Source organism: Sebastes fasciatus, chromosome 6 (genome assembly GCF_043250625.1).
Source record: "Sebastes fasciatus isolate fSebFas1 chromosome 6, fSebFas1.pri, whole genome shotgun sequence".
NCBI classification, from domain to species: Eukaryota; Metazoa; Chordata; class Actinopteri; order Perciformes; family Sebastidae; genus Sebastes; species Sebastes fasciatus.
The window spans coordinates 29,381,684-29,404,453 of NC_133800.1; the positions used below are offsets into that span (position 1 = coordinate 29,381,684).

Consider the following 22,770-nt stretch of genomic DNA (forward strand, 5'->3'; position numbering starts at 1 on the left):
AGTTATTTTAGGTAGACGATGGACAGAAGTTGGAGTGGTTATTTAAGGTTGAAGTATTTAGGACTGCTACTTATTATTTCTAAAGCCTGGAGTACAACAGAAGCCAATCTCAACTTTTTATGCAAGATATGTTTCGCTTTGTTCTGTTTATATCTGTCTGGCCCTCTTGGCTTAACTGATAAGTGTGTGTACACATATATAGGCTACTTATGTTATATCACGGATACATTGTTTGTGTTTTAGTGTCTTTTGGCTGTATATGTTTTATCATTGTTTATGAAATTTGAAAAGGAAAAGTGTCTTATAAGCCCATAATCTGAAGCATGACACCAAAATAAAGGAATTAATCATCAAAAATCAATCATATATACAATTCTGGTACAATAGCAAGTGAAAGTATTAACCATGTTACACCAACGATACAGCGACCAAACAATTCACCCTCATACTGTATGATCATCCATGTCTGCAAAGATGTCAAAGATAACATGCATATATAATAACATCTACGAGGAAAAGGTGAGCTCTTACCTTTTAGTCTGAAGACTATCAGTAGTCGCTTTTCCACTATCACACCAAATGCACGCAAGTTTGTGCCAAGGCCAATTTTGTTTCCCTGCCACATGCTGGCAGTGTAGGCCACATGGTGGGCGACTTAACCCGGAAGTAAACATGTGTCACCTGTTCTCTGACTAATTACCTAATTACAAGAGCACATGGGAGAAGTTTGCCTTCAGGGTTTTAGGGTTACACATGTAGTCATGTTCTGACAAATTGAGGTCTGGATTAACCCACTAACTGAATCAAAACTGAGCTGTAGGCCCCTTAACAAGGCAGACTACTTTAAATGGTCTGTTGCACTTATAGACTGTGCATGTTGAATTTGAACAGGTCATCATTGTTCAAATATTAAAATGTTTCCCTTGTCTGAACAAATGTTCAAATTTCTAATAAAAGTGGCAGTCCTATTGTGTATGTATGTCAATGTAATTTGCTTGATTTATCTAGAAACTGTACTAATGTATCTTAAAACAATGTATACTGAAATTATCAAGGCATTAAAACTAGATTTTAACTAAAGGCCTTTCAACAGGATGGGGTCTCTAGAGCAGATAATAATGGCCAAAGTGTTGCCTGTAAATTACTGCAAAAATACAGTAACAGCCTCACAGTGCAGATCAACTAACATCCTCTGGTGAATATCGCCTCCCTGTGGTGAAAAGTATGCAATGCCCCCTGCAGAAATAAAGTTAATACACTCATGAGGATTCAGATGCTCTCTATGTCTCTAAACCTTTGTTAAATTCTAAATAATTTATCTAATGTATTTTGTCAATTTATGTGGGGAAATGGTGACATTGTCTTATATACAAAGACATTATATCAAATAAAATCAGACTTTATATTCTAATGTATTTGAAGATATTTCCCTTCAAATGTTCAAAACATTAGTTAATAAAACAGATTGTGACACATGCATAGTATTTTTTTTTTATTCATTCCTCCTACTCTGCCTCCTTCTTTAGACCTTAAAAGGTTTGTTACCTGTTATCTGTTGATAATATCAGGTCAATTCTATATTTACAAAATGAAATCTGCTATAAAAAATGTACATATATTTACATATTATTCTGTCCAACAAAACTCAGTCTATAAAGAAACTTTATCCCAACAAACATTATTCAGTTTCAAGCTGATTAAATCTATAAGAATTCTCAAGCACCTCTGTCTTTCTTTAATTTTCCCTTTTTTATTTTCACTCTGTATGTTCTTACTGTTGTTCCCAAGACACTGAAAATAGATTTTAAAGAAAGGAAAAGGAAAATAAATGATACTACTAATAAATGATAATTCTAATAAATGATAACTAATTTAAATGATACTAATCAATAAATTATAATAAAATAAATATATTCCATGTTTTAAATTATTATCTTTTTAATTTATTAGTGGGGGTTTTCAAGTTGAGATGCTTTACCTAATAAAACAAAAGGCCTCAAAGCGCATGCCTGACAGTTAAATACCACCTGTATAGTTCATGCAGGGATTCATCTTCAATAAATGATCTTTGGCTCATCAGCTCCTGATTGATTCTTCTTCTGTAAAAAAACACCAAAATAAAACGTCATCATCATGTAAGTTTGATGTTTACATACACAGTCTGATTATTCACGTTTTATTTGTTCAATTTGTGATGTTGGAAGTTTTAGTTTCATCAAAAGAGTTGAAGGAAGTAGCTAGCTAATGCTAAATACCGTTAGAACTCTGCTAACTTTAGCTAAACGAAGCTAACTTTGATTTGTTGTGATAGAAGCACTTTTTTAAGGGATATAGTTAAAGTTACCTTTTTAGAGTGATCTGTTTTATGTTTTCATTAAGATAGTGATGATTATGAATTCATATTTTCCTGAAAATCTGCTTATTTTAGTTTTAATATCTGTTTTTATGTTGTTTACAGGTCTGAAAACGACAGATGTTTTCCTACTCAAAGCTTCTCTGCTAACAGATTTAAAGCTCTGGACTATGTCTTTGAGGTGAGGGTTTGTGGCTTGTTAATCTGACCTCAGAATATTATTATTATTAAACCTATATGAAAAGATAACAACTAGTCAATATGATTTAGTTAAATATGTAAGTAATGAATTGGTATTGTGTTTAAGTTATATTATAAGTAATGAATTGGTATTCTGGATTAATAACAAATGTGTAGTTTGATAAGGATAATTATATCAGTAATTAATTTATATTATTACTATTATTATATATTTATAAACATAATGATAGCCCTACATCAACTTAAATATATATACAAATAAAATAGTGTTAGTGGAGAAAATATTAAATTAATATATACAATACAAATAAAGTAAATAAATAAATACACACATTGATAATAAATAAATATTATTATTAAACCCTATAAGAAAAGATAACAACTAGTCAATATGATTAAGTTAAATATGTAAGTAATGAATTGGTATTCTGGCTTGATAATATAGTTTGATAAGGATAATTATATCAGTAATTAATTTATATTTCTGTGTGACAGAGATAAAAGATAATAATTATAGTTGTATAGTAGTTATATGCTTTTCATTGTATGTAAATACTACTTCTTTCTGGCTGTCCACTTGTTGGTATGATCATTCTCTTTTTCTTTCTTTTTTTTGTATTCCACATGTTCGAAATAAAATTTTGAAATGAAAAAATGAAATGAAACCTTAAAGCTAATTTGTCCTGCCTCCCTCTTCTGTCTTTTTATTTCAGACCACCACCAGTCTGAAAGTAATGATGAACTTACTGGCGCTTCCAGCACCTTACTTCACTGGGACCAGTGAGCTGTACCCGCACAGTGGCAGGCTGCCTGAAGTCACCTACAGGACACCCTGGATCAGAGGTATAGAGGTGGTCTAACCAAGGTCATATAACCACTATGTTGACTGGGTTTGGCATGTTCTTATGCATTTATGAAGAGGGTTTTATTTTTAATTTCTATTTTAACTACATCTTCTTTTTACCTTGTTTTAGGAAAGGTGATCTCCACCTGCAAACTCTTCGTCAGTGGTTCTGTACTCGATGACCTGGGAGGAAAAAGCCAACCAGATAATTCACCAGAAAGGTTCAAACAGTCTCACTGTGCATCATTTTGTGCATCATTATCTTTTGTTTTGAGTCATAATTTAAATATTTATATTCCAGATTTAAAATGACACTGAGTAAAGGGAGAGGGGACGTGGAGATGATACCCAGCTCTAATCCCGACTCACTGACGGATCTAGACCAGGATGAGCATGTTTGCCTTTTAAAAGAGTCACAGATCAATAATCCATGTCAGGAATCATTTGTCAAGTGGACAACTGACCAGATGAAACGTGGAAATAATAAAAAAGGTAACACAATGTTAATATCAGCCCTTAAAGAATATCTGTGATCGTCTTTCTCACTAAAAATATGTTTACATCTGTCAAAGATCTCCTCCTGCCAGAAGAGCTCATGGATGTAGATTACCTGCCATACTTTAAGAGACATTTACCTACGCTCAGAGCCAAGCTGTCCAGGCTGAGGACGCTTCCTGTAGCCGACCCTCTGCTGAGCTCAACGGGAGTTACCATCTCTGAGGACGCCATATTCAGGTGTGTATGTGTGTTCAGTAGTTATGTGATCAAAGTGGGTTTTGCATCCTAAAATCTGCCCATGAAGGAAAAGAAAGTTACTTTACTGTCATTTATTGTCCCATTCTTTTCCTGGTTTAATGTGTTAAAGTTTAAACCTGTTGGATTATAAACCTTTCAGCAGCGGTGGAAGAAGTACTCCCGTCTTTCACTGAAGTTGAAATATCACAGTGTAGAAATACTCCGTTACAAGTAAAAGTCCTGCATTCAAAAAAGTAAAAGTACAAAAGTGTCAGCATCAAAATATACTTCAAGTACCAAAAGTAAAGTATTCGTTATGCAGAATGACCCAGAAGCAGTGGTGGAATGTAACCAAGTATATTTACTCAAGTAGTGTACTTAAGTACACTTTTGAGGTACTTGTACTTTTACTTGAGTATTTCCGTTTTATGCTACTTTCTACTTCTACATATAATAATTATAATTCAATAATATAATATATATGATTCTGAAATAGGCCATTCTGCATAATGAGTACTTTTACTTTTGGTACTTTAAGTATATTTTGATGCTAATACTTTTGTACTTTTACTCAAGTGAGATTTTAAATGCAGGACTTTTACTTGTAACAGAGTATTTTCGCACTGTAGTATTGATACTTTTACTCAAGTAAAATATCTGTATACTTCTTCCACCCCTGCCCAGACGAGTTTCTTGTATATCATTTTAATGTTGCAGCTGGTAAAAGTTACTTTATATACTGCTCAGCAGCTTGGGAATTTTCTCCTAGGGATCAATCAAGTCTAATTTTATCTTAATCTATAATAATACATCATCATTTATATGTTGATTATATTTTGTTTTATAAACCTGAATCTAATTAACAATCAAATAAATGTAGTGGAGTTAAAAAGTACAATATTTCCCTCTGAAATCAGAATCAAAATCAGAATCAGAAATGTAGTGGAGTAGAAGTATAAAGTAGCACAAAGTGGAAATACAAGTCAAGTACCTCAAAACTGTGCTTGAGTAAATGTACCTTCTTACTTTCCACCACTGCTTTTCAGGCATTGTGCGTCTTATGAAAAACCTCCTGACGTAAACACCGGGGACATTCAGACAAACATTCACGAGGAATTTGGTAAAGAGTCGCTGATGAAAGAAGAGGTAACTAAAAAGAAAAATGCAGAATGATTTGCTTTTTATGAAATTACTTTAAAAAGGATACTTCTTTTCCCATGTAGTCTCTGCTGCTGCCAGATGTAGTGGACACACTGAGTCTGAGCCTAGAAAATTTCACCGCCTTTTCAAACATTTGTGGTCAAACGATTGTTGCTCCTGAGCAGCTGGATGAGCAACTTTCAGTCCTGGATGTGCTTCATGAAGGTAATTAACAATATATAAGTTAGATAAGGTAAATAAAAATGCACAGTAGAGCAGAAAAGTAAACTGATACACTGGAGTCACATTTCTTTCAGATGTATCGGCATCGGTGGACGTTTCCCAGTATGAAGTACCAGAGGAGACCGGCAGTAAATGCAACATGACAGGAGGCCTGATGGAGCTGGCAGGTAAAAGTTACAGAGAGAAAACACAAAGAGGAACTGGTTAGTTTATCATGTGTGGACAGAAATTGTTTCTACAGTGGCTGGTTTAATAAAATGTATCACTTCGTACCTGCCAGCTGTGGTGGAACAAGTATTCAAATCATTCACTTAAGTAAAAGCAGCAATACCACACTCTTAAAATACTCCATTAAAAGTAAAAGGCCTACTTTCAACATTTTATTCCAGTAAAAGTATGAAAGTATGAGCAGCAAACTGTACTTAAAGTATCAAAAGTACAGTAAAAGTACTCCCTCCTCTCAGTGTGATATTATTGAATCATTATTAATGATGTATAAATGTGTACTTAAAGTTTGTAGTTGGTCGAGGTGGAGCAAATTTTATGTTTTACAAGGAATGCAGTTATATATTGCACAAATAATATATACAATTATTTGCAATATCAGTGTAATATGAGTGTTTTAAATTATAGTGTAAATAGAAAACATTGGTTATAGTGGGAATGAGGGTGGTGGTGGTATGATAATGTACAAAAGCAGCATAAGACAAAGTTCCATGTCCTGTGCTTAAACTTAATCTTCCTCTGAGGTCGTGAGATGCTTCCAACTGAGATGGAGCTGGATGTGTCTTTGACCCAAAGTCCCAAGACAAGTCGAACCCGAATCTGTCCGTCCACATGTGACCTTCAGAAGGAAGAGGTGTCAGTGGTCTGCAGACGGTGAGCGATGACACCGTGTGGTCTAACTGCTCGTACATCCTGACGAGGTTTAGTTTATTTTCACTGAGATGAAGTGCTAAATATGAAGTTAATGAAGAACATTAACTTAAAATGCTCTTAAATACGACCTTAGTACAAATCAAATACTCCTTTAACACATTCAGGATAAAACCTTATATTTGGAGTGGATATAACTGACAGTAAAGTCCTTGTGTGATATAATATAAGTGTTAATATCATGTAGAAAAGCTCTTGTAACATTGATGATTGTCATGTAGATCTTTGGTGTCGGCGAGAGCTCAGAGTGAGATGGAGACGGCGCTTTGGAAGGCGGAGAAGCATCCAACCTTTGTGGTGGGCTTTCTGTTGGCAGGTAAAGGTTTAGTTTTGTAGTTAAAGTGAAATACAGCGACAGTCATGGGAACGTTTCCACCTGATACCAAGTAAGAAGGTGATAAAACTAATATTTTAATAAATATCAATCACTACATTTATTACAACTCATATGAAATGTCACATAAATAGCAAACATTCACCAATAAGACACATGAATATCAGATGAGTCATTGTTCAGGATAATCCTTGGTAGTTTGCTTTACCTTTTTATGAAAAGAAAATAGTGCTCTATTTATTTACAGTATCAGCAAACCTTTTTAAGCACTTTATGGTGAAATTTGTTGGTGACATATATGAATCAAGTCTTTTTTTGTCATATTTAGAGAAGCATAATCTGCTTAGACAATTGTTTAAATCACACAAATATCCCGCTGTATATGTGTTTTGAATTTATTTACTGCATCTACATTGATTGATCAAGACTCCCAGTCTGTCTGTGAGCTCACCTGTTTCACTGCAGGCAGATTCCCGTAACTCACTACAGTGGGCGTGGAAATAAAGTCAATTAATCAATATACAGGCCACCGTTGGTTTCTTCCCATGGAGCCGACATGAAAACTGTTTTGGTTCAGTAAATGTCTGCTGTCAGTCAGCCTGGTGAAGGCAGGTTAGCGAGCTATGCTACAAATAAATCTACAAAGGATGTTATTAAAAATCTAATCTGCTGTATTTTCTCACAGAGCCTCAAATATATGAACCAGCTGTCGACTTCCAGCCGCTGTCCGAAGCCTGGAAAGTCATAAAGTCAGGGAATCAAAGCTTCATCTGCGCTGGTGACACACTGCAGTCCCAGATGGAGACGGGAGCCCCGCAGGTGTATTTGTGCAGCAGCCGTGAGTTCACAGAGAGCATTAGGCCGGAGTTCCCTTCCACCACAGAGGAAAAGATGGAAGACTTCAAAAAACTGTCACCTGAACATGTGGAGAGTGAGTAGGCTGCTCTTTTCTTTTGTTTTGTCAGAAGATAGAGGTGAATGTGGGAGTTTGTTAGAGGGTGAATTCTGTGTTGCACTCTTTTTAAAGTATGCCAAAAAATATACAGATTACAGATTCACAAATGTGAATATTTGCTTTTTTTTTTTTTTCCTAGGACAGTAAACTGAATCTATTTGAGTTTTGGACTGCTGGTCAGACAAAAAAAAGCAACTTTAATATGTAAATAATATGGCTTTGGTCAATTGTGATGGACATTTTGCACTATTTTCTTACTATTTTATAGACTCAGCAATTAGTTGATTGTTTTAGGGGATTAAAGTTTGAGATTGTTGCAGCAGATTTCTGACATCATCTCATCTCATCTTGTCTCAGTCACATCCGTCCTGATGAATCCCACAAACAAAACTCAGTTAACTCACCTGAAGAAAGGTAAAACTGCTGCTTTTCATGCTGAAGCTGCTGCAGACAACACCCGCCTTCGAAAAGAAACTGTTGCTGATGCGTCACAGAGCTCCTTCCTGATGCAAACTGTCAACACAAACAATAAGGATGTAAAACCTGCTGCTACCACCAACACCAAAGATGAAGTTTCAGACAAGAGACTTTTAGAAGTTGCAGCCATGTTTTCTGCTCGTAAGAACGACATCAACACATTTAGAAGCGACTGTATGACAGAGCAGAGCGCTGTGTCCTCCAGAGATGACCACAGAGGTGTGCTGGTTACGAGACGTCCACCAGAGAAGGACCTGGACCCGTTGTCCACCTTCATGATATTGAGATCCCAGCAGAGGGCTGCAACACCTCGGAGCTCAACTCCAGGTACACTGTGATACTCATTTGGTTGAACTGACTGAATAGATGATGCATTTATTAAGTGTTCCTCTTATAAAGATGGTTTTCATTATCTCCTTTATGTTCTTGCAGCTGTACTTTTATACATTTTTTCCCCCAATAAATGTTTTTTGCATGTATGCATGCCACAAAAAGTATGAATTATAAGCTAGTGATAGATATGTTGCCTAGGTTTAATATTTTAAAAGAATAAATATTACCTGGACAATTTGATATCAAAATCACATATTAGTGAAATTGATGATCTTCAGCCTTCAGGGAGATTTTCATCAATATTTGCTTTTTTAGGTGAAATCGATTTTTTTTCCTTTTAAGGTAAAGTAGAAACATGAACAGAGTACCATTATTGAAGTTACTTTATGTAGGATTTAATTTAGTTTTTAAACTTTGGCTCCATCTAGTGGTCAGATGTATATAGAACTCTCCACATAGTAACTTAAATATATTATTTATGTATTTTTGTGTTGAATTTTCTATTGTTATTACTGTACAGAATGATTAATGATTAATAACACATTTTTCAGACTTTTAATTTTTAATTGAATTAACCAATTAGTCAATCAATTAAGTTGAAATTAATAAAACTATTTTTGTAATTAATTTAGCAATTTTTAAGTTAAAATCTCTGGTTCTAGCTTAATAAATGTTAATATTTTCAGTTTTTTATTCTACAGTAAAACTGAATATATTTGGGTTTTGGACTGTTGGTCGGACAAAACTAGACATTTTAAGACTTCACTGTGGGCTCTGGGAACTACTATGATTAATACATAAATGGAGGAAATAAACTGTAGATTATTCGATAATGTAAATAGTCGCTAGTTGTAGCACAAAACTACTATTGTCCCTTTTACAAGACTTAATTTGGATTTATAGAAATAAAATTCAACGGTCAGCAAGGTAGCTCCCAAATTAAACATTTTTAGTGTTCAAGTTCAAGATACGTAATCTCATCTCGTCCTCTTTTTATCAGCACCAAACATGGACCAACAAAAATCCCCATCGGAGCATCACCAGCCTCCTCCAGAGCAGATGCAAAGATCAGATCAGAGGCCGACGTATATGAGTGGTGCTGTGTTAGGAAACGCTTCCAGAGAGCAGAAAGCAGCTGGTCAGGTGATGGGTCATCCTGTCCGTCAGTCCATCCCTCAGGACAGACAGGACAGCAGAGTAGTACACGTCCAAGCTACCGGTACGATACCAAATACTATACCAAACATTTTTTTTGTTGGAGAAGAGCATGGAGAAGATGGTTCAGAAAGTGTTTGAAGTTTGTAATTTAAACCCCCGTGCTCTCTGTCGCTCCCTCACAGACAGCCAGCAGCGTGCTCACTGTGAGCTGCTGGCCTTCGCTCAGCCTTGTTTGAGCTCTGCCAGACAGCTGGGGCTCAACTTCCCGGTATGGGGAGACTTCAGCTGCCTGGCCCCGGACCAAACGCACTTCCTCCTCAAACAGCAGGAAAAGGCGCTCTGCAGGACACACGCTCAGAGCGCAGAGCTGGTCAGAGGTACAAAATGTCATTTCATAATTTAGAAAACCATTTATACAACCTTATTTTTGGCTTGTAACTGTATAGTGTAGTACTGAGATATTAATTCACAAAACCTATGTTAGAAAAGGTGTAAAACCCCTCTGCTGGCTTTGTGTGTACAGATCAGGAACTGCTTTTCAACCAGGCGGCTCTGATTCATGTGCTGGTGACATTCAAGGAGCTGCTGCTGAAGTGTGACCTCAGTACTGCATATGGTCAGTACAATTGACTATAAAACTTGGTTTTAAGGGTCTTTAAAGTCTATTTCTATAGTTAAGATTTGAATATTCACTACTAAATACAGAACAAACATCCTTGGTTGTCATTTATTTCCATTTAATACTAAAAATGTACTCTTAAAACTCTTCAACAGGATGCGTGGGTGAGGTTTTATTAGATTTGATTGACAACCTAACACCTGTCATTAGTTTTGATTTAAATGTTGCTGAACTCTTGAAAATGTTGTGGTTGTGACTATGTAGGAGCCCATCGCTCAGAATACGATTTCAGGGCCTTTGACTTTAGAGAATTTTCATATTTGTCATCCATCTATGTTCAAACAATTTCCCAACCCTGACTGTAACATAGTATATATGATATTGTGCACTAAAGAGTACCTAAAGAAGGCAGCTGAGGCGTGTGCAGAGCCGAGTCTGGAGCAGCTGGTGAAGAGGCTGCAGATCATCCTCTACCTCAGTCACACGAACCAGGAGGCCAACCTCAAACTGCTGGAGCTGCAGCGGCTGCTGGCTGCGTGGCTACACGACAGGACAGGACAGAACACAGTGGAGAAAGTCAGTTTTACCCAGCATCCATCATGTTTCAGTGTTTGTTTGTGAAACACTTGCTATGATCCTGGTTGATTTGTCTCTCTGTAGATTCTGGTCATAATATCAGTCGACTCTGACGACATCAGATCTTTAATGATCAACAGTTTGAGCCAAATGACTGGTGAGCAACCCGTGATCTCTTTCACATGTCAGCTACAACAACAACAGCACTACTAATTAACTAAATACCACTGTGGAAACAAACACTTGTGATTCCGGGATACAAACTCACCAATCACAAGCCAAAACAAAAGTTAGTAATACATCAGCATTCGTTGTAACAATAATACAGTTGAGTATGTTTGTTTTGTGTCGTCTCAGGTGCTGCAGTAACGGCAGTTTGTCCTGAGGAGGACAAGAAAAAACTGAACGGTGCCAGTGTGGTCAGCAGGTAAAATTGTATAGTTGTTTATCAGTATTTTTATATTCATTGCATCATTTACACACATATTTCAGCTTCCTCATAAAAAACATCCAGAATTTGTGGCGGTAATTTCACATCTTAGCTCTAAGGGTGCTCCCTTTTTCACGATTTTTGGGGCCGATCGCTGGAAGCATTAATCATGCGATTAAATATTTTAATCAGTTGACAGCCCTACTTAGCACTTATTAAATACAGTATATACAGCAAATGCTTGTTTAAAGTACTCTTTAGTTTGAGTTTTATGAACATTAAGTAAAAACCAACTCATTCCTCGTATCACTCCACACTGTATGAGTAAGTAACAAGTGTTTTGGTGTGTAATGGATTGTTTTGATGTGTTAAAGGAAATATTTTTAGCTGCTATGTTATGCTGAACAAAGTGTTGTTTTCTCACTCCCATCCTGTTCCACCAGCATAAGTGACAGTGTGTGTGTGGTGGTGTACGAGCAGCACGTAGGGCCCGACTTCCCCTGGAGCTGTTTCTCTCTGGTGGTGGAGTACGACCATCCAGGCCAGTCACCGTGGGCCACAGTCTGCAGAGAGAGGAGCATCAGTCACCTCACCTTCAACACAATCATCTCTGACACTGGTCAGCTGCCACCACATACATATTATTCACACTTTATTGTACAGTAATGTGTAATATCTTTTCTCTAAAATGAGTGTGTTTTCCCCCAAAAGAGAAACAAAAAGCCGTGTGGTGTCTGGAGGACAATGTGCCATATGTGTTGTTTGTCACAGAGGGGCTTCTCAACTGTCCACTGCTGCTACAGACACTGGAGTCAGGGTAACTGTTCCCATTCATCCAGTCAACTCTAATTAAATCATATCCAGTTTGTGAGAATGACAAATACCTGCATTTCCATTACACTGACATATGTAGACACCCATGCGGGGCGATATTACCAAAAATCAATATTATGATAATTTTACAATAAATCAAATGTTTCAGTTATATTTTTTACTAACATCAGGACTCCATGGCAACCACAAACCTGCACCAATCTACTAGAAGATCATGCTCTAAATCAACTGCATTTTTACTCAGTCTTGTCTCAGTCTCAGACAAAGAGTCAGGATTATATTCAACACTGGTGAAAACCACAACTGCGGGGATATCACTAAATTGCCTATGCATTGTCCGATTTATTTGCTAACATTATTACTGTGATTGGATGCAAAACCTCCTGCTTCAAATGCAGCCAATAACTTGACGTTTGATTTTTTATTTGAAATTTTGGCTACCTAAACCACAAAAGAGTTCATCCGCAAAACAGTGTCCAAAAGAAAATAGGTGTTTTTATGGGAATATGGATCTTTCAGATCAATTAGAGGAGTGCCTCTGGTTTGCATGTTCACATTTTATCGTAAATGTGTTGTGCAGTGTGGGACTGGCACTGGTCTGGTCTTGTCTCGGTCTCGATATACTCTGGTCTTGGTCATAACCTGGTCTTGGTTTAAGTGGTCTTGGCTACAACACTTCCTGTATCATCCAGCTCTGATATGTTTAGATGGTCACTGAAAACTGGTTTGTTTTGTTTTCATTTAGATATTAAAAAAGTAAAATGTTTATCATTCATTTACAGTCTCTCACTCACTTCTTACAGTTATAAGCCTATTTTTGTTTGATTCATCTCGGCCATTTCTGCCTAGTTATCGGCGGTTATTAAGGCTGAAACTAACAATTGTTTTGTGTATTGTAAAGTGAAAAAATTCCCATGTGATGTCTTCAAGTATTGTGTTTTGTCTGACCTACAGTCTGAATCTGGAATTGGTTCAATTGTTCAATTATATAAAATTAAAAATTAAAAAATCCTCCCATTTGAGAGGCTGGAACCAGAGAATAAATCATTTATCAACCAAGCAAAAATAAAACAGTCAAAGTAATCACATAATCAATTAATTGTTCCAGATTTACTGGTTATACTAGTGTATCTCTCTTAAACTAAGTCTTACCTCACGTCCACACATTTCAAGAATAAATCTCTCCAAAACTATTTTTACAGTCAGGCTTTTAAAAACGGTGTTTCTACCATACTGGCCAGTGATGATAAGCTATCACTTAAACACCATATGGTGAAAGCTGTCTGCATGTGTGTTATGTTAAAGGTTTAATATAACTGTGCTGGAGAGGAGCCACTGTCCGTCCCTGCAGATGCTCGGGGGGACCCATCACTACGCTGTGATCACAGTGGATGAAAGCACCGCAATCATCATTCAGGTACCAGAGACAGATACCTGCTGCATCCTTCAGCACACACACACACACACACACACACTCACACACACTCACACTCACAGAAATCCAGTATGATGCTGAATTTCTTCCATGTTTTTATCTCCCTCTACTGAGCTTCTTGGGTATTGCACAGAAATGTTGAAAAACTAAATTTCCGTCTTGACAGCAACGACTAATACTTAATTCAGTTTCTGCAACTGTGTGTGTGTGTGTGTGTGTGTGTGTGTGTGTGTGTGTGTGTAGGAGGATGATGAACTGTGTCAGGAGCGAGCCAGTGAGGGACTAGTGATGAGGCTGACCGCTCTCTCTTTGCAATACAACAGCTGTTGGCTCATCCTGCACTGCAGAGACAGCCAGGGAGGAGGGTCAGTGTCTGCACACACACATACACGTACGTAAATGCAGTACGCACACATACACACACATTTTCTACACAGACTCACCGTCACTGCTTCTGTCTGTCTGCGTGATGGCAGATTTTCCAACGAAGCCTTCAGCAACTTGGTGTTGGTTTATTCGTCCCTGGTGCTGTTCGGCATGAAGACTGAGGATCTAGACGTCAAGGTAGAACACAAACAGGATTTATTTTTCTGCCTTCAACTGTTCTTGTTTTTTTCAACTACTGTCTACAGTATGTATCCTTGCTGTCAAACAATCACAAAGCCAGAAAATAGTGCTGGTAAAAGTTCCCCATATCGTTTAGTTATTCTATTTAGTCATTAAAATGTACACTTGACTCGCTCTCACCCAGTGGTTCCCAAACTTTTCCACATCAACGACCCCTGAACTAAATTAAACCGTAGACCTCCATTTGATAAGATTTTGTCTCAGGGTCCCCCATCTGATAGGAATTTTTGCTTTTAGATGTTTTATTACAGAAAGTGTAAGAAATCATACATTTTGTCATTGTGTTTCTTATGGATGGAATTATAGTGAAAATAAATGATTCACCCTTTTTGCCGGAGACCCCCTGGAATCCCCTCAATGCCCCCTTTGGGTACCCCGAACCCACTTTGAAAACCACTGCTCTGACCACTACATTTCAACAAATAGAATAAGTAGGGATACAAACACATGTATGGTGAAAAAAGAGAGAGAGCTACCTGAAACGAAAAAAAACAAAACAATTTAATAGCCTATCCTGTAATCATGTGACGGAGGCCTGTGCTGTGTAAATTCTATTTAATATACACAAGTAACCCAAATTCGCCAAAAAGCAAGTTGTTTGCATCCCTGATTAGTTGTGAATTTTAATTAGTGGTGGTGGGCAAAATAATAACTTAGTGTTCTATTGTGTTTGTCAGGTGCTGCTTGTGTCTGAGGTGACTGAAATAGCCAAATGGATCAGCCAGATCTGCTTCCACAGCCTGATGGCCAGTGAGAAGGACCCTCTCAACTACCTGCACAGAGACTGGCTGACTGTGATTCCCTCAGAGGTGATTTATCCATTGCAAGTTACATAGAGTGGTTTCATTAACTACTTCAACCCAACTCATGGAGGGTAAAGTACCTGAGGAGAGGCAACTTATAATTTATAGGTCTTATATCACATAACAAATAGGCCTTGCATTTTATTTTATTATTTTTTTACCGCCCACCTGAAGTTTTTCTAACATGAGTTTGTGTGCTACTGTTGTTTTCTTTCCCTCCAGGAGGAAAAGTGTCTGCTGCAGTTTCCGAGTATTAACCCTCTGGTTAGTCTGCTAATGCTGAAGAGAGCACCATCCGTTCGGTGGCTCCTCGGGGCCTCTCTGTCTCAGCTGATGGAGCTGCTCCCTGAGGTGCCACATAAAGTCCTCAAGGTGATCCGAGATATATCGCTACGCTTAAATAGACCACGCGTACACTGTATGTTGCTTTTTCATCCTCTGTAATAATATAACCATGTCAGTTGCTGTTAATATGGGGACTGAAAGCACACCAGAGGTTGAGACACTGCGGTTTATGGGATCAAGACATTTCTAAATTATGAGAGATTCATTTTTTACAGCCGCTAATCTTCTGTTAATACTGTCAGTCTGATTATCAGGCCAGATTCCTGTTACTTTGTCGTGACTTTGAAATTTCTACCCATGAAACATCCACTCTAGTTCAATGAAAGTCAAGTTTTGGATACAATTATTACATTCAACATGAATATGTTTGTGATTTATGATATTTTTTGGTTACTTGACTAAGAATTATGGCTGCAACTAAGATTAGTTTCATCATCGATTAATCTACCAACAATTTCCTCAATTAATCGTTTAGTCTCTGAGATGTCAAAGTAGTGTAAAAACGCCCAACACAACCCGATCTGTCAAACCAACAGAGGAAAACCCAAAGATATCTCATTTACTATTATATATGACAAACAAAAGCAGCTAATTTTCACATCTGAGAAGCTAGAATCAGCAAAAGTTTGCAATTTTTGCTTGAAAAATGATAAACGATTAACAGATTATCGAAATAGTCAATAGTCACATAGCCAATTATTTTTCTTTTGATCAACTAATTGATTGGACGACTAATCATTGCAGCTCTACTAAGAATGCATTACTGTTGTTCCTAATTATTATCCTATTAGCGTGTCAAAATCGTTATACTTTACCATAAACTTAATTTCTACAGGACAGTTCATACATTAAATAAAATCAGGATAATTGAATCTTTTCAGTGACATTTTAGCACTAAATAGTTCCCTCTTTTCTTCCTGGTTTCAGCTGTTCAGTGACACCACCTCCCTGTACACACTGACCACAGACCGACCAGAGTCTCAGACAGTCATCACTGAGACACACCAACAAACCAGCCCACCAATCAGCCCCTGGACCACCACTGCTGACCCCGAGCACATGAACTCTGACCCGCAGCCAGAACCCCCCGTCAACCCTCATCCAGAACTATTCTGTAGTGACCTCAACACCAGCTTCCTGTTCGCAGCTGATCGCAGCTTCAGTGAACCAAACCCAGACTCAACGGTGCAAGAGGGAAACACAGATTTCAGACTCGACCTGAGTTCTTCCTTTGGCAGCCCAGATGTTCTCCTCCAGAGGAGCTGGACCAGCAGTGATCCATGGAGAGAGGAGGACAGAGGCAAAGAGGAGGTGACGTTTTCTGGCTGGAGACGCAGCGCCGGAGCTGTGGGGAGAGTTGTTGGAAGAGTAAACGATGAGTGGACACAGAAGGCTCCAACAAACCTCAACGTCAACACTCGTGGGGTCCAACTCGACAGTCCTTTGAAGCTGGACTCCGCATTCAGTTACAGCCCCGTCCTGCAGCAGCCAGCCAGCAGTCAGATGTCCACGTACTCGACAATCTACAGTGACCTCCAGCATCCGGGTGAACACTGCATTTCCTACGGTCTGAGCCCTCCTACAGAGGTCACGCTGTGGGGTCGAGGTCAAAGCAGCAACGACTGCCTCACCAGTAGTCGAGAGACAACGCAGATTTCAGCTAACTACGGCTCCAATTGCTGGATAGGACAAGAGAGGAAGAGGACCGGCGAGGCTGCAGGTTTGGTTGGAACAGGTGAGTGATAGTCGCTATAGGTGTGTTTCTATCCACCTGTTTTTCAATGCGACAGTTCAATGGAAACAGACTTAGGGAATAAATCACAACGTATATGAAACATGTGACTTAAGGCGCTTTCACAAGCCAACATTTAGTCCCTTTTAATCGAACTCTGGTGCGGTTCGTTCGGGCAGTTGTGAACGCAGTAATCGTACTCTTGGCAGATCAAAACAACCGGTCTGAGACTGTTTGCGAGAGGTGGTCTTAGACCGTTATCAAGCGAACCGAAACGCAGGCTGCCTTTGCGGGCATTTGTTGAGATAGACACACAGGTTAACGACAGGTTAACATGAGTGGGAGAGGCCTGACTTTGACTTCTGCAGAAGTCTGAAGTTTGCTTGACATCTGGGCCGAAGATAACATACAGACTACCGGTATGCTAAATAAAGTCCACAAAAATAGTGATGTTTATAAAGTAATTGGAGATAAACTGGTGGAGAAGGGATTCATGCTCACAGTAGATCAGTGCTGAGTCAAAGTGAAAACACTTCAAAAGCAATATATCAAAGTCTGTGATTCCCTGCATAGAAGTTGCAGCTCTTGAGTCAAAAAAATGAATTTGCTCCTTTGTAAACGCCCCTCAGCAAATTATTATTTTTTATTTAGTTTCACTCTGATTCAGACTGGCCAAACGGACTACGGCTTGTGAAAGCGCCCTTAAACATCCACTGAAGCTTTTCGCTCCGCAGACGAAACATCAGATCCTCAAATTAATAAATGAAACGGAACATAAATGCCATATTTCCATCACGTTGCCTACATTGTTTTCCACCCTTTGAGGTTTGACGGGTGCCATTAAAACATTACACAGGAAGTGGGTGAAAAACAAGATGACTTAATTAAAAAGAGCACCAGACTGGAGAATTATTGTTCTAATATTCACAAAACGGTAGTGGATGGAAATGCACATTAATTTTTTCTGGAAGACTTAGTTGAAATTTGTGTTACATTTGATGGATGTTTTTTTTTTTTTAAGCTTCAGTTTTATTTAACAGATTGAGCTATTTCCTTGTGTTTGTTTTGCAGTGTTGACACCACTGAAGAGGGGAAGGTTAAGCTACGAGAAGGTGCCCGGCAGAAGTGACGGACAGACGAGGCTGAAATTATTTTAGGCATGAGTGCTTTGTTCCTGTGTTTGTAAAGGCATGAAAGTTTTGTTGGATTCAAGTTATTAATTGCATTTCGCTTTCAAGTTTTTATTCAGGTGAAATGACGTTATATGTTTTGGTTTGTTTGCAAAACAGTTTCAGTTGCAAGCTAAGTTTCCCATTTTTGGGGGGATAAAATGTCTATATTTTTGGCATATGTTCTATATTTAACAAGCAACAGTGCTCTTGGTTCCTTCTTTCCAGCAGGAACAGAAATTAAACTGCAGTAAAGCGCAGCAGTTGCTGACAAAATAATTAGAATTAATTATTTTTAGTCTAATAGTTAATTAATATGAAATTTATTTTGCTAATATTTTGTTTTGTAAAGAAAATATAGTGTGATAGTATTTTTTATGACTTGTTTTAAGATTGTTATACTGGTATTTCACAGCACAAATGGTATTTATTCGTGATTTATTTAATCAAACTTGCAACACTTGTTTATTATTTTACGTATTATTTAAATGTTCTGTACTGTTAGGCATTCAGAACTGGATTCTGGTGTATAAACAGATAATGAATGTCAATATAACACAGTTGTAATTTTATAAAATATGTCCTCATAGGTGGAATTGTAATTGTTGAAAATACTGCATATTAATAAATAGTTAAAACGCCGTATATCTGCTTACAACTACATTATACTGTTATAAACAAATTATTATATGTTTATATACTGCTTGTGAGTAATAAATAAGGACGGTGTTACCAATTTTGTTTTACAAAATAAGATTAAACAACAAGATTACATTTGTTTTGGTTTTCCTCCACACTGAGCATGCTCAGTAGTGAAAAACAAATTGTGATTTATGGTTGGAGGAGTGGGATCGAGGGTCTTTCCCAGCTAAACTGATAAAGCCTCTCATTTTAGCAGCTCCAATGGTGGGGCTATTTCTTTTTTTTTTTCATTTAGTGAAGCAATCCCCTTATCATCGTCTCTCAGCATGTGGAGAGAGTGCTTATCTTCACGAGCCAGCAGAGTGAAGCCAGCTCCCTCAGGAACGATCCCCAGACAAAGACGACCCCGAGGGACATCGACTCCGAGCCTCCCTGCCTCTGGACAGCCATATCCAGCACTGGCTAGCCACCATCAATAACCCGCCAGGTTTTTCTTTTTTTTTTAAAAAACATCTCTCTTTCTCTGTCTCTCTGGCCTCTGCCTTCTAACAAGCAGTGGACAAACAAAAAGACATACTAAATGGTTTGTTTTTTTAATGGCACAGGAACAAAAGCTGTGGGGCAGGATGGTCAAAGGAGTCCCCATATGAAGGCTCGGTAAATAGCAGCAGTAATGGTGCAGTAATTGCCCCGGACTATACTTAAAGCCCTGGACTGAATGGGACAGGGGGACGATGTTGTGGGAATTAACAGGCTGGTTAAACCAAAGCCATCCTTTAGATTTGGATCCTACTCCGACTACAGCTGTAAAGGTCACACAGCTGTTATCTTCAATCACAGGCAGCAGTTAACCGTCACCTGTGTGTTTCCTCTCCTCTGTAAATAAAAACCCACACGGCCCCAGCGGAGGGAAAGGGGGGGGTCTAAGGTGCAAATGTGTTTGCTTAAACCTGAACTGATTTAAGATAGGTCAAATGACATATCCCTGAAGGAAATCAATATCAGCAGAAGCAGCACAGAATATCCAACATAGCAGCATGTTAATAACATGAGATAATGAAGAAACAAGCCACCGTGCATCATCACTGGAGACAAACACAGCAATTATCATCAATATTGGCCCAATAAGTAGTATTAAAGTGTCCAGTTCATCCTCTCTATATACAAAATGTAGACAGACCCATGCAGAACTTTAGCTCAAATAAACATTACTGTTATCAAGTCAGGGTTTGTTGACCTACTGTAAGTCTTTACAATTAAATCTGCTGGTAGATTGTGTGTTAATTGACTAAATTAATTAACGAGCATTTTCACTGCGGTTTGCAAGCAACTTTAGAGCGATCATTATTGAGAGACTTACACCACATTTATTTAGTTCATTTAACAAGGTGCCAACTTTTATTTTTCTAAGAAACAACATTGATACTTGAAGGGAAAACCATGTATGTTTTCACTCTTTTGATCCACTATATCATCTCGGAAGCAAACGTAGTTCACATCAGTCACGCTTGGTCAGCAGTGAATCACATGAAGATTGTCGACCGACTAATCGATTATTCAACTAACTGTTGTCGCTCTTCTCTAAAACTGCGGCACCAATTCTGTGTCCAAGAATTGTCTACACATATTAGTCTAATAAACACATTTTGAGAAATTAAAAATACAGCAGTAACTTCTGTTATTAATGCTCCCTGCTACCAGACCTGACCTCATGACGCTGGCTTTATGAGTCACCTCATTTTGTCTCTCAGTGCGCTTACATATCAAAATACTACACTTAAAGGAACAGTGTGTTGCATTTCGGGGATCTATAAGCAGGAATGGAATATAATATTCATAACTATGTTTTTCATTAGTGTATAATCACATTAAACTAAGAATCATTGTGTTTCCGTTAGCTTAGAATGAGCCCTTCATATCTACATAGGGAGCGGGTCCTCTTCATGGAGTCCGTCATGTTTCTATAGTAGCCAAGAACGGACAAACCAAACACTGGCTCGAGAGGGAGCCTTTCACGCTTTTACGTTACCTTAAGGCCACCGTAGTTCTCCGACACGCTTGTGAAGCTGCGGTAACGTGAGCCGCAGAGTGCAAAACCGTGGTACTGCCAGCCGTCTGATTTCCGTTGCTCCTAAAGTAGTGTTATTATGGTGAGGATGGTCTCTGAGGGAGGTAAACAGTGTTACCACTAGGGGTGTAAGAAAATATCGATACATATGATTATCGCGATATTATGTGTTGTGATATTATATTCATTCTCCAAAACAATGTATCTATTTTGAATTAACCTCTTAAAAATTCAACGGCCCGTGTGGACCTGGCCGCTATTCCATCTTTCAGATTTTGTTGGGGTCTCAGTTTTACTGGTACAATACTGGCATCATATGAAACTAGAAAGGAAGGAAGGAAACCATTGGTACCAACCATGTCATACTAGCTTGTCATGAAGGAGGCTAAATATTTTTGCTTATTCTAAAATGGCTCATTTCTGGTGTGTTCTTTATACGATGACAGTTTTACTAAAATTCGTTTGTTTTTTTAAATTGCAACATATCGCCTTGCTTACAGTATCACAGTATATCGCAATATATTGAATTGTTACCCCTGTATCATGATACATATCGTATCGCCAGATTATTGCCAATACACAGCTCTAGTTACCACGGTTTTGCACTCTGCGGCTCATGTTACCGCAGTCTTGGAAAGGGAGGAGTGAGCGGAGGGGAACTCAGTTGGTTGCAATCTGCAACCACACCACTAGATGCCACCACATCCTACACACTGTCCCTTTAATTCAACGTAATTTATTCCACAAGTGGCATCATAGCTTATCATTCTGCTCCAACCAGCATGACAGATAAATTACAACAAATCAGGTATAATCTTCACCTGGCCTTGTAGGTGTGGTGAAAGGTAACTGACATAGCGGCTAGAGTGAGTGTGTCTGCAGACCGTCAGCCTGCAGTGGAGGCTGGATGGAGCCAGAGAGCGGCGGTGGCGCCTGGCCTGCAGGTGCAGCCTCTTGGACGTGCAGCGGGGCCCATGAATGGCCGATTCAGAAAACGGCCCCCATCGGGCCTGTTCTCCAGGCCCGGGGCTAATCCCAGCCCCTAATCGGATTATGTAAATTCCTACTCCACACAGAGACTTTTATGGAAGGCTGCGTCTTTGAAACAACACTTGAAGGGTGTAAAAGGAACAGTGACAATTGGTTAAACTAGACTTGTTTTTTTTATCTGAACGGAGGTTGAAAGTGGGAGGCAGAGTAGGGGGGAGAGAGAGAGAGGAGTGGTTGGAGAGAGGTGAGTCAGGACGCTGTAATTTATGTGTGGCCCCTTGGAATGGCTCAACAAGATTACCATAGTCATAACAAAACCCATATTGTTCAACTGTCAATCTGGATATGGTATTTTTACCTTTTGTGGCCCAATCAGGCTGAATTCAATAGCAGAGCAGGCAGCGATATCAAGGTCTTTTCCACGGTAGCGGGGACGGTGGGCTGTCCATGCCTAATGTCAGAGAAACAGAAAGGAACAAGTGTCCACAGCAGTAAGAGAAGGATCAGAGAGATGAACGTCTCAGTTTCACTTCAATGGGAATGTATTTGTCACCTTTAGTGCCAACCTTCAAGGATTAAATGAGCAATGAATCATAAAAGCAGCAACGAATAGTCACTTAAAAGGCTGTTGAGGGGGAAAAAAAGACCCAGAATCCCTTCAAATGTTGCGCAGAAACACCTATGAAAATCATTTAAAGTGATGATTTATGGACAATGTAATGATACAGCCACCTCCATTGGTTCTAAATGATAGAAGAGGAGGGGGTGTGTTTTGACAATCACTCCTCAGT

At 38.5% G+C, this 22,770-nt stretch overlaps 1 protein-coding gene and 1 long non-coding RNA gene across 3 annotated transcripts in view; one reads left to right on the forward strand and one right to left on the reverse strand.

The window, feature by feature from the left end:
- Positions 1-2,085: 2,085 nt before the first annotated feature.
- On the forward strand, positions 2,086-18,924 carry shoc1 (shortage in chiasmata 1). Its single transcript, XM_074639078.1, has 28 exons — positions 2,086-2,135; positions 2,459-2,534; positions 3,268-3,397; positions 3,529-3,619; positions 3,700-3,890; positions 3,971-4,133; positions 5,180-5,279; positions 5,357-5,498; positions 5,591-5,683; positions 6,266-6,395; positions 6,674-6,768; positions 7,472-7,717; positions 8,099-8,545; positions 9,552-9,770; positions 9,892-10,086; positions 10,233-10,325; positions 10,723-10,904; positions 10,989-11,061; positions 11,262-11,331; positions 11,778-11,953; positions 12,046-12,151; positions 13,474-13,585; positions 13,847-13,968; positions 14,080-14,167; positions 14,908-15,039; positions 15,256-15,405; positions 16,306-17,113; positions 18,182-18,924. Coding segments are annotated over exons 1-28 (4,518 nt in total). The 5' UTR covers positions 2,086-2,133; the 3' UTR covers positions 18,268-18,924.
- The window catches only part of LOC141769723 (uncharacterized), a 36,119-nt gene continuing 18,736 nt past the window's right edge, over positions 5,388-22,770 (reverse strand). Inside the window, exons 8-15 of one of the 2 annotated variants that reach the window (XR_012594325.1) lie at positions 22,338-22,430; positions 16,597-16,723; positions 14,047-14,155; positions 11,759-11,897; positions 10,728-10,868; positions 8,146-8,254; positions 5,569-5,676; positions 5,388-5,488 (exon numbers count right to left, since the gene is read on the reverse strand). This is a non-coding gene — a long non-coding RNA (uncharacterized LOC141769723). Of the gene's footprint in view, positions 5,489-5,568; positions 5,677-8,145; positions 8,255-10,727; positions 10,869-11,491; positions 11,898-14,046; positions 14,156-16,596; positions 16,724-22,337; positions 22,431-22,770 lie in introns of those variants that run through there. The other variant, XR_012594326.1, reaches the window with a different exon arrangement.